Genomic DNA, 15,551 nt, shown 5'->3' on the forward strand with positions numbered 1-15,551 from the left:
TATCTTCTTCTTGGATTGATCCCTTGATCATTATGTAGTGTCCTTCCTTGTCTCTTGTAACATTCTTTATTTTAAAGTCTATTTTATCTGATATGAGGATTGCTACCTCAGCTTTCTTTTGATTTCCATTTGCATGGAATATCTTTTTCCATCCCCTCACTTTCAGTCTGTATGTGTCCCTAGGTCTGAAGTGGATCCCTTGTAGACAGCATATATATGGGTCTTGTTTTTGTATCCATTCAGCTAACCTGTGTCTTTTGGTTGGAGCATTTAATCCATTCACATTTAAGGTAGTTATCGATATGTATGTTCCTATGACCGTTGTCTTAATTGTTTTGGGTTTGTTTTTGTAGGTCCTTCTTTTGTGTTTCCCACTTAGAGAAGTTCCTTTAGCATTTGTTGTAGGTCTGGTTTGGTGGTGCTGAATTCTCTTAGCTTTTGCCTATCTGTAAAGCTTTTGATTTCTCCATCGAATCTGAATGAGATCCTTGCTGGGTAATCTTGGTTGTAGGTTCTTCCTTTTCATCACTTTAAGTATGTCATGCCACTCCCTTCTGGCTTGTAGAGTTTCTGCTGAGAAATCACCTGTTAACCTTATGGGAGTTCCCTTGTATGTTATTTGTCGTTTTTCTCTTGCTGCTTTCAATAATTTTTCTTTGTCTTTAATTTTTGCCAGTTTGATTACTATGTGTCTCGGCATGTTTCTCCTTGGATTTATCCTGTATGGGAGTCTCTGCGCTTCCTGGACTTGGGTAGCTATTTCGTTTCCCATGTTAGGGATGTTTTCGACTCTAATCTCTTCAGATATTTTCTCTGGTCCTTTCTCTCTCTCTTCTCCTTCTGGGACCCCTATAATGCGGATGTTGTTGCGTTTAATGTTGTCCCAGAGGTCTCTTAGGCTGTCTTCATTTCTTTTCATTCTTTTTTCTTTAGTCTGTTCCGCAGCAGTGAATTCCACCATTCTGTCTTCCAGGTCATTTATCTGTTCTTCTGCCTCAGTTATTCTGCTACTGATTCCTTTTAGTGTATTTTTCATTTCAGTTATTGTATTGTTCATCTCTGTTTGTTTGTTCTTTAATTCTTCTAGGTCTTTGTTAAACATTTCTTGCATCTTCTCGATCTTTGCCTCCATTCTTTTTCCGAGGTCCTGGATCATCTTCACTATCATTATTTTGAATTCTTTTACTGGAAGGTTGCCTATCTCCACTTCTTTTAGTTGTTTTTCTGTGGTTTTATCTTGTTCCTTCATCTGGTACGTAGCCCTCTGCCTTTTCATCCTCTCCATCCCTCTGTGAATGTTACATATTAACTTTTAACTGATCTCTGGGTGGGGAAAGACTTTCTAAACATAAAAGCTGTGGAAGAAAACACGTAGGAGATTGTTTGATTTTTCAGCATAAGAATGAAAAACATCTACATGTCAGTACATGTTCTAACAAAATTAAAACTCAAACAACAAAATGGGAAAAAGGATTTGCAATACCTATGACAAAGGGTTAATACTTTTGCTTAAAAAATTGTAGTTTCAAAGACCATTTGATGATGAGACAAATTTATAATTATTATTACATGAAAAAAGCAGGTAATAAAATGATATATTCTAACTTTGTTAAAGTATGCATATATATATGTATAAACACATACATATGTACACACACACACACACACACACAGAAAAAAGACTGGAATGAGATACACTGACATAAAAATAGTGTTATTTCTGGGTGGAAGGATTACAGATGATTTTTGTTTTCTTCTGTATGCTTTTCCATATTTTTGGAATCTTCTATAATGATATAATGAATTCAAATATAAGTAGAAATTATTATTACTCATAAAGAAAAATTTGTCTAGCTAAAATAGAAGAGCCCATAACCCAGTTAAGTACTAATCATTAATTTAGAAGTCATTTTCTACATTTTTATATAATCATTGCTGGTACCATCCATATAAAACAGATAACCAGGAGTAGGGCAAGTGTGTATCTCCCTGTGCCAGGCTGGAGATACATACTTCCTGCCTTGAAGGCACTTACAGTCTGGGGGTGGGGTCAGCTGGTACTTTTAATATAATTTGATAAGTACTGCAGGAAGGGTTAGTGCAGGGAGCTTGTGGGAACATGTAGGTACTTATAGGACCTTATCTAGTTTAGAAGGTGATAGAAGCAGATGGCTGAAATCTAAATTGGGCCCTGAAGGCTGAGCAGGAGTTTGCATGGAAGACTTATGTGGATGGGTGGTTGGGAAGCTTAGAATTCCAGGAAGAGGAAACAGTGTTCTGCATGGTTAAGAGGAGAGTGTAGGTGCAGAAAAAAAAGTAATCAGATGATGCTATTTAGTATACATGTCCATATGTTTATTGGCCATTTCTTTCTACTGAGTTGTCATTTTAAAATTTCAGGCTTCTTTGTTAAAGAATGATGAGACTAAAGCCCTCACTCCAGCTTCTTTGCAGAAAGAGTTGAACAACTTGTTGAAATTTAATCCTGATTTTGCTGAAGCGGTGAGTCTTTTCCAGAATTTGTTGCTAAGTTGGAAAGCAGGGACAGGACTGCTCTTCCTATTGAGTAGTTGTGCAAATGAGGATTGGCCGAATGACCCGGGTTCTTGGAAAGGAATCATGTTGTTGGCACGTAAACGACTCAGCCTAGGTTGCAAAGCTTTCCCTCCCACCTCCACCCCTACTGGCCCGGGGGGGATTTCTTTCTCTAGTTGTGGCGAGCGGGGGCTACTCTTCGTTGTGGTGCGTGGGCTTTTCATTGCGGTGGCTTCTCTTGTTGCAGAGCACGGGCTCTAGATGCATGGGCTTCATTAGTTGCGGCACGCAGGCTCAGTAGTTGTGGCTCATGGACTCTAGAGCACAGGCTCAGAAGTTGTGGCGCACAGGCTTAGTTGCTCTGCGACATGTGGGATCTTCCCGGACCAGGGCTCGAACCCGTGTCCCCTGCATTGGGAGGCGGATTCTTAACCACTGTGCCACCAGGGAAGCCCTGAATTCAAGTTTTAAGATCTTTAGTTTTGTACTCACACTATTCCTTAATACCTGAGCTAGGTGATTCCCCCTCCATCCTCACATATCACCCATGGATACTAATATAACCAGTGGCATAGTGGATGAATATTTAGGATAAAACTCTGTCACAAATTCTAACGGAATTCCCTTTTTTCGTTTGCGTACACCTTCTGGGGGGAAAGGGTACCCAAACCAGCTAATGTATCTTAAGCCTATTTAATCCTGCCTGTGGGGAAAAGATTAAGCTAAACTATGACCATCTTGTTAAAAATGGTAGGGGATACACAGGTGTTTGCAGCCAGTGGACCTCTCTGAATTAATATTACACAAGAGGAAGCAGAGCATTTAAAATATGTTAATTGTTTCTTGTTTTAGCACTACCTCAGCTACTTAAACAACCTCCGGGTCCAAGATGTTTTCAGTTCAACACACAGCCTCCTTCATTATTTTGACCGCCTGATTCTTACTGGAGCCGAAAGCAAAAGTAACGGGGAAGAGGGCTATGGCCGGAGCTTGAGATACGCTGCTCTGAACCTGGCTGCCCTGCACTGCCGCTTTGGTCACTAGTAAGTTTATAGACTTTTGTTCATGCGGAAATTGAAGAAATTATCTCTCAAATGTTAATTGAGATGTATTTTCTTTTTAATATGCTGTATTTAAAAAAAAAAAAGAAGGAAAAGGAGAAAAGAAAGAGCCTGTTCAACCTGGACTTGTCAATAACTTCTAAAGAAGAAAGCTTTTTGCAGTGAACAGAAGTTAATGAAAACCTTCTGCCTAAAGAGTCTGCCCCCTGGTGTCACTATTTAGCATTACCATCCAAGTACACGGCCTCTTTCTTTCTTTACTTCTAAGAATAACGGCCACTGAATTAAAAGGAAATTAGGTCATTAGGCCAGAGATTCCCAACAGGATTTTTCAGAGGTAATAATGGGGATGTAAAAGTTATTTTCAGTATTTCAAAAAGCCAAAAGGAAGTTGTGTCTTTACTGCATAAAAGACTGCGTGGCTTACCGAACGTCACGTTTGTGCTTTTGGTTAGAATTCAGGCAGCTCAGTGCGTGACACTGACTTATGCCATTGCTAAGATATGCCTGTGATTTTAATAAATAAAAATAGGAAATTGATCAGTTATTATTTAGTAAAGAGTTAAGGGGATAAAAACTTTCAAAATATGGAGGCTATTTTGGAAATAATGAAATAATGTGAATAATGGTGAAAAGGTAGGAAATTACTAATTGAAAGAGTCTCTCTGCCTCCTGTGTGGCTTTTTCCCATTTAAGAAAAATATGGTTTCTACCACAGGCATCTTTGAATAGAGACTAGAGTGTATTAATGGAAGTACAGTGTCCCAAGTTCAAGAATTGAGACTTCTACCCCTTGCTCTATGGCCCAGGCAACAACCAGGAAATTCCATTAACTTCTGGTTGTCACATTTTAAAAGGGGCATAGACAAGCTGGAGCTTGTGGGGGGGACAGTCTCACTGGAGGCATTCAAAGCCATGTCATTTAAATAGTGTGGGAAGGATGTGAGAATGTTTAGCCTGGAAAAGAAATGATTTAGCCAAGCATGTGTTTGACATCTTCCTGTAGTGAAGGTCATGTGAAAAGGGCTTAGATTGATCGAGGGTGTGACTACTAGAGAAGATTGGGAGCTGGTAAGTGCAAGTTAAAGGGCAAAACATTTTTTGCTTCTTATAAGGAGGAGGTTTCCTTGTATGGAACCCTCTGAGGAAGGTGTCAGCAGAGTGCTCATGTGTGCAGCAGGGGTGACATTGAGGGAATCCAAGTGTCAGATTGATACTTGAACCAAAAAATGTTTAAGGCTACTCTGAACTTCATGATTTTGTGAGATTCCATATTATCTTTTAAGAGTCAACTTTTTTTTTTCTGCCCAGCTTTAATAACCTCTTTGATCAGGGCCGTTCATGTTTTATGTACTCATAATAAATAGCAGCACCATTTGTAGTATTTGCCAGTAACCTATCTCTGTGTTACACACACAGCTTGCCCTAGGGTTTGGAAATTTGTATGCAGTCTGCTAGATACAAGTAATTAATGGTTTGATGAATTTCTCTATATTTACAATATTATCAGTGGATAGGCAGCTAACTGTATGGAATTAATTACTAATTAATTTCTGATTTACTCAACTCCAGGCTTCTTTATTTTTAGTCCTGGAGCTATGGGCTTGTATAAATCTTTCTCACTTAGCTAATAGGATTGTGGAGATTTCTTGAAAATCTTTATAGTTGCTTATTGAGCGTCTACTATGTACTAGGCACTGTTCTAGGTGCTGGGGATCAAGAGTGAAAAAAAAAAGGAAAAAAAATACCCCTGTTCTCATGGAGCTTACAGTGGGGGAAATAAATAATAAACAGCACTGAACATAATTATAATGTATCAGGTAGTGATAGGTCAGGATAAAGGATTAGAGAATGATGATGGGGAGTACTGTTGTTTTCATAAGTAACACTCCTCTTCCAGATATACACACAAATCACTTATTCGTCAATTTGTAAATTTCTGTTTCAATAGTAAGGTAGCAACTCGGCCCTCCCTTACCTCTGTTAACTTAATATTTGAATAGAGATTTAAAGGAATTGAGGGAGTGAGTAATCTGTGCATTATCTGAAGAAAGAGTGTCCTTCTTAGCTAGAACAGCAAGTGCAAAGGCCCTGAGGCAGGATTTTCTTGGCATGTTTGAGGAGGAGCAAGTAGTGTGGTTAGAGTGCTGTAGTAAGGGGGAAATAGAGGAGAACTAGGTTGTAGAGGTGGCAAGGGTCAGAGAGTTTAGGGTCCTGTAGGCCCAAGTAAGGACTTTGGCTTTTACACTGAATGACATAGGAAGCTGTTGTTTAGAGGCTACAGATCTTTCTGCTCTGGCATTTTGCGAACCGTAGACAGCCAATGCATTTCAGACATTACAACCTGTTTGCCTCTTGCTCTTTTACTGAAAATTTTTATCAGAAGCTTTTCTGATTAGCAGCAATGGAAAACCATAGGTTCTTTAAGGATTTGCCAGAAACTTTGACGTTTCTGTGTTGGTAATCTACCTTTTCTTCCTACCTGAGAAAAATAGTCTTTCTTTAGTCCTGTTTTAGCATACTATCTATACAGTTCTCCCAAAAGCCTTTTTTCTAAATGTAACATTATTTATTTGGTCATCAGATGTTCAACAAAATTAAATCAACTGATATTTATTGAGGGCCTGTGCATAAAGATATGCTTCCTGCCTTCAAATAGCTTATATTCTGGTGCCTCTCAGCATTAAAAGGGATTTAAAAGAAATGTAAAATAGGTAAAAATGTATCTGGTTTCTTTATTCAAACAGGTAGTTATTGAGGAAGAATTCAGCTCTTAATTGATTGTGTGAGGCTATTGCTCGTGTTGATAGAAAATTTGACATAAATTTTTCCCTATGTAAGTGCTACCCATAGAATTTCTGATTCTTTTTTGAGATCCTCAGTGATCCAGCATTTATAGAACTTCTGTGCCCTCTGCAGGTTGAAGAAATAAAACTAACACAGATTAAATAAATAGAGGGTGGTGCACAGTAGTATTTAATTAAGCACCGCAAGCTGGTAGCGTTTCTATGGGCTTTTTCAGAAGCGAAGGCCCAGCGGGGCCAAGAACAGTTGACTGAGTTTCCACAGAAGTTGCAAGGTTGGGGGACACATCCCGGAGGGAGGGGAACCACATGAGCAGAAAGAAGACATCTCAGAAGGGAAAATCCTCAAAATACTTTTAAAAACTAGGATTGAAAAAATTATAAAAGTATCAAATCCTATAGTTAAAAAAATTTTTCAAATGATGCAGAAGCGAAGGCATGAAAAGTGAAATCTTACATCCTCTCCTTGTCCCTCCCCTCAGCAGTAGACAACTAAAAAAATAATCTTAGGAGCTGGGATGAAGAAAAGCCATTCCTTCATGACCCTTTTAGTAGAAGTCCACCTTAGAAGGGACATGTTCTGTATCTCCACTGTTACTGTTTCTTGCCGCTGGGGGAGGGGAGTGCCTCTGAGGGAATAAGCCCATGGTTTAAACTTCCAACCCAGAGGCCTGCACGCTGGTGAATTACCGTACAGATGACTTCCTGTTACTGTTGCCTGTACATGTTTGTGGTTGTTAATGAGTTATTAATGTTCAGTCTGTCATTAGTCAACAGGCAGAGCTTGCCCTGCAGGAGGCGATTAGGATTGCCCAGGAGTCCAACGATCACGTGTGTCTCCAGCATTGCTTGGTGAGGCCACCTTCCTGTCTTGGAAGTTCTGCCCCTGGGTTGAGTTGGCCTTCAAAAGGCCCCATTTGAATTGGGTTGTTTTGCAGTTGGGAGGTCCTCAGCAGTGATGGGAAACTAGTTAGATGGTCAGGGAAATTCAGGAAAGGCAACCCATGTTTATTTATCTTTCTTAATTCTTGATGTCCATTTTACTTTGGAGACATTTCTTGTCTACAAGTTTTAATGCAGCTTGCCATGCAAAACTGCTGCATCAAGCATTGGCATTAACAAAGGTGTTTGCAGTACTGGTAACTGGATAAGACCTTGTCCTGTCAAAGCATCATCACCAAGCACAAGCAGAACACAGACTTCAGCAACCACCTGAGAATTTCACTTTCTCAGTTACAGGCCATACGGGGGCTTCATGCTTTTTTTCTGGAACATTTGCCACTCACTGCTCTCAGAGGTGAAGAAGATAAATGGCTTGATTATTTCAGTCTGATGGTTTTAATGTGTTTGATGGGTTTCATTTAGGTTTATAATTTGTGAAAGTGTATTTTAGAGGATTTATCTTGTCTGTGGTTCATTTGTTCTTACAACCATGCTGATGCTTTCAGTAGAACATTAGCCATTATTATTGTTATGATACATTTTGATGACTTCTCTTGCCAGAGCTGGCTTTACGTGCTGGGACAGAAGAGATCTGATAGCTATGTTCTTCTAGAACATTCTGTGAAGAAAGCTGTACATTTTGGGTTACCGGTAAGGCTCATCTTTCTGTGCGATTGTTTAAACAAATGGTATGGTTTTATTCTTGGTAGTTTCATATGACCTTAATTATTAAACCGCTAAATTCTCTTGGTAGGTTTCTCTCTGCTCCCTTTATCCTAATAACATCTGTGAAAGTTCCATTTATCAACTTGATGACATCTTTGTTTAGTTTATTGATCAACACTAACTTACACATATTTATTTAGAAAATTTGTAGGGAAGGCTTATTTTTAAACCAGGGATTGGCAAACTCTACAGCCCATGGGCCAGATCTGGCTCACTGCCTGCTTATGTATGGCCCTCAAGCTAAGAATGGGTTTTACATTTTTAAATAGTTGGGGGAAAAAAAACAAAGAAGAATATGCGACATAGACCAAATGTGGCCTGCAAAACCTAAATTATTTACTGTCTGGCCCTTTACAGAACAAGTTTGCTGATCCTTGTTTGAAATAATAAACAAAGCCAGGAACCAGTAAACCTGACCAGCAGATTTGTCCTTTCTCATTTTGAGTAGTAGGGAAGGACCTGAATTATATTCCTCGATGACAAATACTGAGGGTCATTGAAAGGGCATAGTCTCTACACATGAAATAGTAATGACTGTTAGAATCTAGATTACTATTGCTCAAAGAACCTTATTCTGTCTAAAAAAAATTAAAAAATAAATGATAGACTTCTTAAGCACAATTTTTGTTACGGATTTAAGTGGACTTTTTTTAGTTGAGCTTTCATCCTTGAAAATTATACCAGAAGTTAATGAAAAGATAATTATGCTCATAATAGGCATCCTTTCTTAATCTCTTACCACATAATGTGCCCAGCACTGTTTGATATATACTATTTAATTTTAATCCTTAAAATAATTCTTTATGATGGGTGTGATGCCCATTTTACAGATGGGCTTGTCTAAGAAGCTAAGTGGCCCCAGGTCACACAGTAAGTGGCAGAGGCAGTGCTTAAGTCCAGATCCATTTAATTTCAAAGCCCTGGCTCTTCCCATTGTACTATTACCCTCTCTTCCATCCCCAGTTTTTCAGGAACATATCTCATATGGGTCAGGGTCAGGCTTACAGGTACTTTCTTTTTAAATAGTGCTGTCATTGTGCATGTGCTGAAATGTGAAATATGCCAAATTTCTGAAGAGCAAAACAAAATTTTGTCACGTAATCTCTATCATGAGTCGTGCGTATGTCTGTCCCCTTAGTACCTCGCCTCTCTGGGAATACAGTCCCTAGTTCAGCAGAGAGCTTTTGCTGGGAAGACAGCAAACAAACTTATGGATGCCCTAAAGGACTCCGACCTCCTGCACTGGAAACACAGCCTGTCAGAGCTCATCGACATCAGCATCGCACAGAAAACAGCCATCTGGAGACTCTACGGCCGCAGGTGGGTCTTCAAGGCTGTGAGGGCACGAATCCTTTTATAGATGAGCAGAAGCCAGCAAACTGGTTCTGTGAAAGCCAAATGGATGGAGGTTGTTTGTACAGGGGATTAAAGAAAATGCTTTAGAATTTTAAAACATTTTCTACTTTGCACAGACTTTGCCAAGATTTTTCCTATGTGCATTTTTATTTACTCCTCCCAACTGCTCTGGGAGGTAACTGGGGGGTGATCTCCATTCCAGGATGCACAGGACAAGGTTCACACATCTGATCTGCCCCAGATCACAAACGAATTAACAAGTGACAGAGCCCAGACTCAAGCCCAGGTCCTCTGACTCCAAGCACCATGCCCCTGCACTCTGAGGTGGGAACCTCTCTTCCTGTTCGCAGGAGACATGGGCCGCAGTCACTCAAGCCGAGCACCCCCTTAACCCCAAAGCTGTTATGTAAAGAAAGTTGCTTCCCTGTTACCCAGGATGTATTCTCTGGACTGTCTCCAGCTTCGTGTGTAATTCCCATTTAGCCTCCTGTAGCTTGGAAGTAAACTTCTGAACCAGATTTTTAATCCTGGAGCTACCTCACCTAGACAATCTGCTGTTTCTAGGAATTCAGTAATGAAAGGAAGTGCCTATTTTATCAGTCTTGTTTTTGTACTTGAAATAATTTTTGGCACGATGTGGTCTGAAACAGCTGCAGACACTAGCCACTGCTTCCACTGTCAGAGCAGCCGGTGCCAGGATGGCATCAGGTCTGAATTTACCCGTGAAAACTAATTAACATACTGTGACCACAGGGAAAATTAGAGGCAGTGGGGGGGTCTGGAGCTTGGAGCTCCCAACTGTGCCATAACCACTACATGTTTTCTTTGGGGCTGCACATCCAGGATGCTTTTCTGCTCTCCTCGTCCCGAGGACAGGAGAACTGGCTTTGGGAGGCAGCTGCTCCCCCGAAGCCAGAGCCTGCGGAAGGGCTTAACCTCCTCCTGTTTCCACCCAAGGTAACTGTAGGGTGTGGCTGAGGGCAGCCTGTGTCTCTTGACTGACGGGGCTTCTCCTGTGTCTCCTCCCCAGCACCATGGCCCTGCAGCAAGCCCAGCTGTTGCTGAGCATGAACAGCCTAGAGTCAGTGAACGCAGGCGTGCAGCAGAACAACACGGAGTCATTTGCTGTGGCGCTGTGCCACCTCGCTGAGCTGCACGCAGAGCAGGTGAGCAGGTGGGCAGGTGGCCGGACCCTGTGCTTCTGGAGCGATGTAGGCCCCGCCATTTCTGTCCTCTAGTGCTTGAGAAGAGCACTGGACGGGTCTGGTTGGATGCAAGTGGTTGGAAGGGTGAAATCCCACCAGTAGAAATGGACTGGGTGTGGAGTCTGCAAGGTTTGTTGAACTTGATCTCTTTCGGCACCAGGGAAGAGAATAAGAGGTCAGCTGTTTCTATGTAACAAATGGAATAAAAAGGAGTCTTTGAAATTTAGGGTAGTAGAGCTGTGTATGTTTTTGGGAAAGGGAAGAACATAATAAGAGTACAGCTAAAATGACAATAGCTAAGGTTTGCTGTACACTTGTCCTGTGCCAGGCCCTGTGCTTAGCGATTTACATGTATCGTCTTCCTGATTCCTTACAGTAGCCTCATAAGGTCAGCTTTATCATCACCCCTATTTCACAGAAAAGAAACTGAGCTCCAGGGAGCTAAGTCCCATACCCACAGCCAGTAGATGTCAGTGCCAGATCTTCAACCCAAGTCTGATTGACTCCAAAGAAAGACAGTTGGAATAGGGCATAACCTTTACTTACAGCCCAAGTAATTTCACACGATTCTCTTTACAGGGGATTGATTAAAGGGTCTCTCATGATGCTCTAGGCTTTCTTTCCCCTTTGCTCAAAAGTATCTTCTTCCATGGGAAAAGGTCAGGGAAAGCTCTTATCTAAAGCCCTCTAACTAACTAACTGCTGCCTAGCTATAAGCACATTTCCTTGATCATATTATTTTCTCCACCTCTGCGGTGTGATCGTTAGGTTGCATCATAACACTCAATATTCCTTAATCTGCATCCTAGAGATCTCTGAGTTGTTTCCACCCCTTTCAGAAGTCTATAAATACTTCTCTCTACTAGACATACTTTAGCATTTTACAATCCTCTAAGTGATTGTGTAAACAAAGGGCATGGATGGGCTCTGGCTGATGGCGTCTGCCTGCACCTCCATCAGCTGCTATCTTCCTGTATCTGGGAAGCAGCGCCCGAGCACTCTGACATTAAAACAGCAGACCAGCTGCTCTTGCTGTTTGCTTTCCTCCAGGAATGTTGCACATTAATCACTTTCTTGGTCTTCTGTCCCCCCTCGTAATGGTTCTGGGACCTCTTTAACGTCGATTCTTTTCCTCTGCTGGTGCCTTGGTTAAGTGGAGCATTTGTAATAAATGAGTCAGTGAACATTCAGTTAGGTATTTGGTATGAGCCTCACATTGACTTTTTTTCCCCAACAACTTTATTGAGATATAATTCACATGCCATACAATCCACCCATTTAAAGTGTCCCCTTGTGGCTTTTTCAAGTAGGATTCTCCCCACTGACCCCAAGCTTAAACAGTGGAATAACTTCCCTTTGGTTCTCTTTGAGTGAGGTAGGGTAGAAATTATTTCTTCATTTCCTGGAATGGAGAACCGCTTTACAAAAATCTGGTCTTGGCTCAATTCTTTAGCCTTAGCTTTCTCCGAGGTCAGTTGTTAATAGTTCTGTGATTTTTTCTGTGGGTAATACCATGCTCTTTGGATCTGTATTAATCTTTCCATCTCTGGGCTTATGTGAAAGACCTGCTGACTCCATTGTTGCCTGGCTCCAATGGATGTGCTAGGAGACCTCTGACTGTACAGCTAGAAGACAGTCAGTGGCCACTTTATTTCAGTTCAGTCTCTTTCCCCACCTCTTCTCAACCTGCCTTAGAAAGGCTTTTCTAGTGTCAGAACATTGACCATGTAGATAAACCCACTGAGCTGATGACTGTCACGTTTTCAATTACACAGGTTAGACTTACACCTATGAAATTAAGCTTGGCCAACTGCGGAGAAGGCAGTTTTATCATGAGTTTCTATTTGCTCTTTTATTTCCTTTGTGTTGTGCTTCCAGTTGTGTCCTGAAACTGATCTCTAGATACACTGGATGCTGCACTTTGCTATGGTAGTGACTGGGGCTTGGGTGAATCTATAAAGAAGTTATGGGGTCTGAACTGCTGTTTGCGAGCTTCCTCCTGCAGCCCAGAGGAAGTGCTAAGAGATCCGGCCCCCTTTACTCTTTCTGCGTAACTCTGGTTCATCGTGTCACATTCCTCTCCCAGCCTCAGGAAATGGCAGGTCACAATAGGAATGTTTTGGGGGAGTAATGCCGTGTGCACTGTTCTCTCTACTTGGCCTGAAGGTTTGACAGCCATCTAGATCCACATGCCCAACTCCGTATGGTAGTCATGAAAATAATTGGCAAGATTGGCCAGTTAAAATCACAAGAATAAAAAGATTAATGAACTTTTATTATAATTCAGTATACTTTCTACTTAATTCACTTCAAATAGAAGTTCACCTGTGGTCTAACTGAGCTTCTATATAGACTGAAGATGTACTACCTGATCAAAGGATAGGGACAAATTGAAAAGCTTTTGGGGGCTTAATAATATAGACATTCTAGCAATATAAGAGTGTAAAAAAGACATGAACATGTATTCACAGAAAAAACATAAATGATTATAAAACATGGAAAAACTTCAATCTAGTCATTAAAGAAATTCAAATTAACACAGTGAAATAACCAGTTTCATCAAACAAAAAGGCAAAGAAGCTTAAATATCAGGGGAGGAGAAAGGTGTAGAATGCTGGTATAAGAGTACTTGGTACATTTCTGTATGGTAATTTAGTAATATACCTATCAAAAAGCTTAAAAGTGCCTACCATTTAGCCCAGCAATTTTACTTCTAACGTATTATCCTAAGGAAATAATTAGACAAGTATGCAAAGATGTATCCACCAAAATAAACATTCTAGCATTTTTAAAATGGGAAAAATTGGAAACAATCAAAATATCCCAAACAAGGAGATTATTTTGATTGGACTATAATTTATTTACCTAATAAAATACTGTGATGTATAGATTTGTATTTGTTGACACTGGAAAGATTCATTCATTCAAAAAATATTTATTGAGTACCTACCATGTGGTAAATAGGCAATTTACAAAAATGGTATGTATACGTATTTTTGGAATACTTATACGTTTTATATTCATATGAATATGAGAAGTTCAGAAGGATATGCACCGAGAAATTACTGTGATTATCTTTGGTGGGATTAAAAGTAATTTGCCTTTTTCTCGTTGTTCACATGTATTTCGTAAGTACTTTTCCTAGAGTGAACATGTATTACAGGTGTAGTTAAAAAAATTTTTTTTTAATGTACAAGTGAAATACATTAGAGCCTAAAAAAAATGGCCCCTTGATACTTGACAGTCTCTGCCTAGGGTCGTCAGGCTGCTGCACCAAGAACAGGTGAGTCATACCGATGTCCTGTGAGTGGGATAGCAGGCGTGGTGTCAGCACAGGTGTGCTAAACAAATCGTGGCTTTCTATTTTAGGGCTGTTTCGCTGCAGCTTCGGAAGTGTTAAAGCACTTGAAGGAGCGATTCCCACCTAACAGTCAGCATGCCCAGGTAACCTGCCTTTTGTGTGTCATCGATTTATTTATTTATTTATTTATTTAATTTTTATTTATTTATTTATTTATTTTTGGCTGTGTTGGGTCTTCGTTTCTGTGTGAGGGCTTTCTCCAGTTGCGGCGAGCGGGGGCCACTCTTCATTGCGGTGCGCGGGCCTCTCACTGTCGCGGCCTCTCTTGTTGCGGAGCACAGGCTCCAGACGCGCAGGCTCAGTAGTTGTGGCTCACGGGCCCAGTTGCTCCGCGGCATGTGGGATCTTCCCAGACGAGGGCTCGAACCCATATCCCCTGCATTGGCAGGCGGATTCTCAACCACTGTGCCACCAGGGAAGCCCCGATTTATTTTTGAAAATACCATTTTTACTGTATTATTGTCAAAATAGGGTATTTTAGAGTCTCCCCTCAGCCTCTTCGTGTCTTGGTTCCTTGAGGTCAACACAGGAGACTCTGTAAAATGCGTTCCAGAAGGCTGAGGAATAAACTCTGAGAAAAGATTAAAAGTAGGGTGCTTTTTTCACTCCTGTCTTCGTGGTTTTAAATTAGTATTCCTTATATCTCTAACTGTATGGGAATAGGCAAAGAAGTCGTCAGTGTCCTTTGATAGATCAAGAATTAGGTCTCCGTTTTGTTACTCTGTTTTCTCCTACTTGGCAGCTCTAACCTTTTCCTCCCAGAATTGAATAACCTTTTGGGAAGATGTTGTATGCAGAGGGAATGAACTTTATAAAGCAGTCCTAGGCACTCTGTTCCTTGTTGCACCAATTTCCATCTCTGATGGGGCCAAGAAAACTATTACGAGGGGCCTCTTTCTCTTCCTCCCGTTACCAAGTTTAATATTAACTAAATTAGGGAATTTGAAATCATAAGAGACCGTGGCCTGGGAATCTCCTACTATTGGTCCCTGAGCCAAGGTTGGGGGGGGACTTCCGTTCACATGGGTTGCTGGCCCCACCTCATTAGATATGGTGTGAATGCCCATCTGCTTATGAGCTGTGCTGGGATCTCACTGCTGCTGGCTGTGATCTGAACTCAGAGTACCCAGATGGAAAGGTGGTAAGCAAACAAAATAGAAGCTAGCACCCAAGGATGCTGTGGGGAAAAAGAATTAAGCGTGGTTCTGTGGTAGTGCTAACATGATGGAGTGGTTTCGATTACAGTTCTAGGCCTTTTTTAAGAAGGTTCACAGTAAAAAAAAAAAAAAGACACAATTTAACTCACATTCTAGAAAAAACATGTGTATGGCTGATAAAGAGATGAAAAGATGCTCAGCCTGACTATTGATCAAGGGAAATACAAATGAAAAAATAATGAGGTATTTCATACCCATCAGACTGGCCAAAAGTGAAATATCTGACACCACCAATTGTTGGTAAGCGTGTGGAGCAATGAGTCATGTCATACACCGCCGGTGGGGAGTGTGAACTGGTGTGACCCATTCGAAGAACAAATGGGCACTGTGTAAAGGAGAAGGTG

The 15,551-nt window shown here is 40.9% G+C and overlaps 1 protein-coding gene across 3 annotated transcripts in view; it reads left to right on the top strand.

Moving 5' to 3' along the window:
• The window catches only part of ANAPC5 (anaphase promoting complex subunit 5), a 40,059-nt gene that overhangs the window by 16,283 nt on the left and 8,225 nt on the right, over positions 1-15,551 (top strand). For all 3 annotated transcript variants that reach the window (XM_068563408.1, XM_068563409.1, XM_068563410.1), the window contains 7 exons: positions 2,401-2,502; positions 3,388-3,578; positions 7,171-7,252; positions 7,904-7,993; positions 9,207-9,388; positions 10,455-10,590; positions 13,999-14,073. In XM_068563408.1, coding sequence (XP_068419509.1) covers positions 2,401-2,502; positions 3,388-3,578; positions 7,171-7,252; positions 7,904-7,993; positions 9,207-9,388; positions 10,455-10,590; positions 13,999-14,073 — 858 coding nt within the window. The remainder of the gene's footprint in view (positions 1-2,400; positions 2,503-3,387; positions 3,579-7,170; positions 7,253-7,903; positions 7,994-9,206; positions 9,389-10,454; positions 10,591-13,998; positions 14,074-15,551) is intronic.

This window comes from Eschrichtius robustus, chromosome 14, assembly GCF_028021215.1.
Source record: "Eschrichtius robustus isolate mEscRob2 chromosome 14, mEscRob2.pri, whole genome shotgun sequence".
NCBI classification, from domain to species: Eukaryota; Metazoa; Chordata; class Mammalia; order Artiodactyla; family Eschrichtiidae; genus Eschrichtius; species Eschrichtius robustus.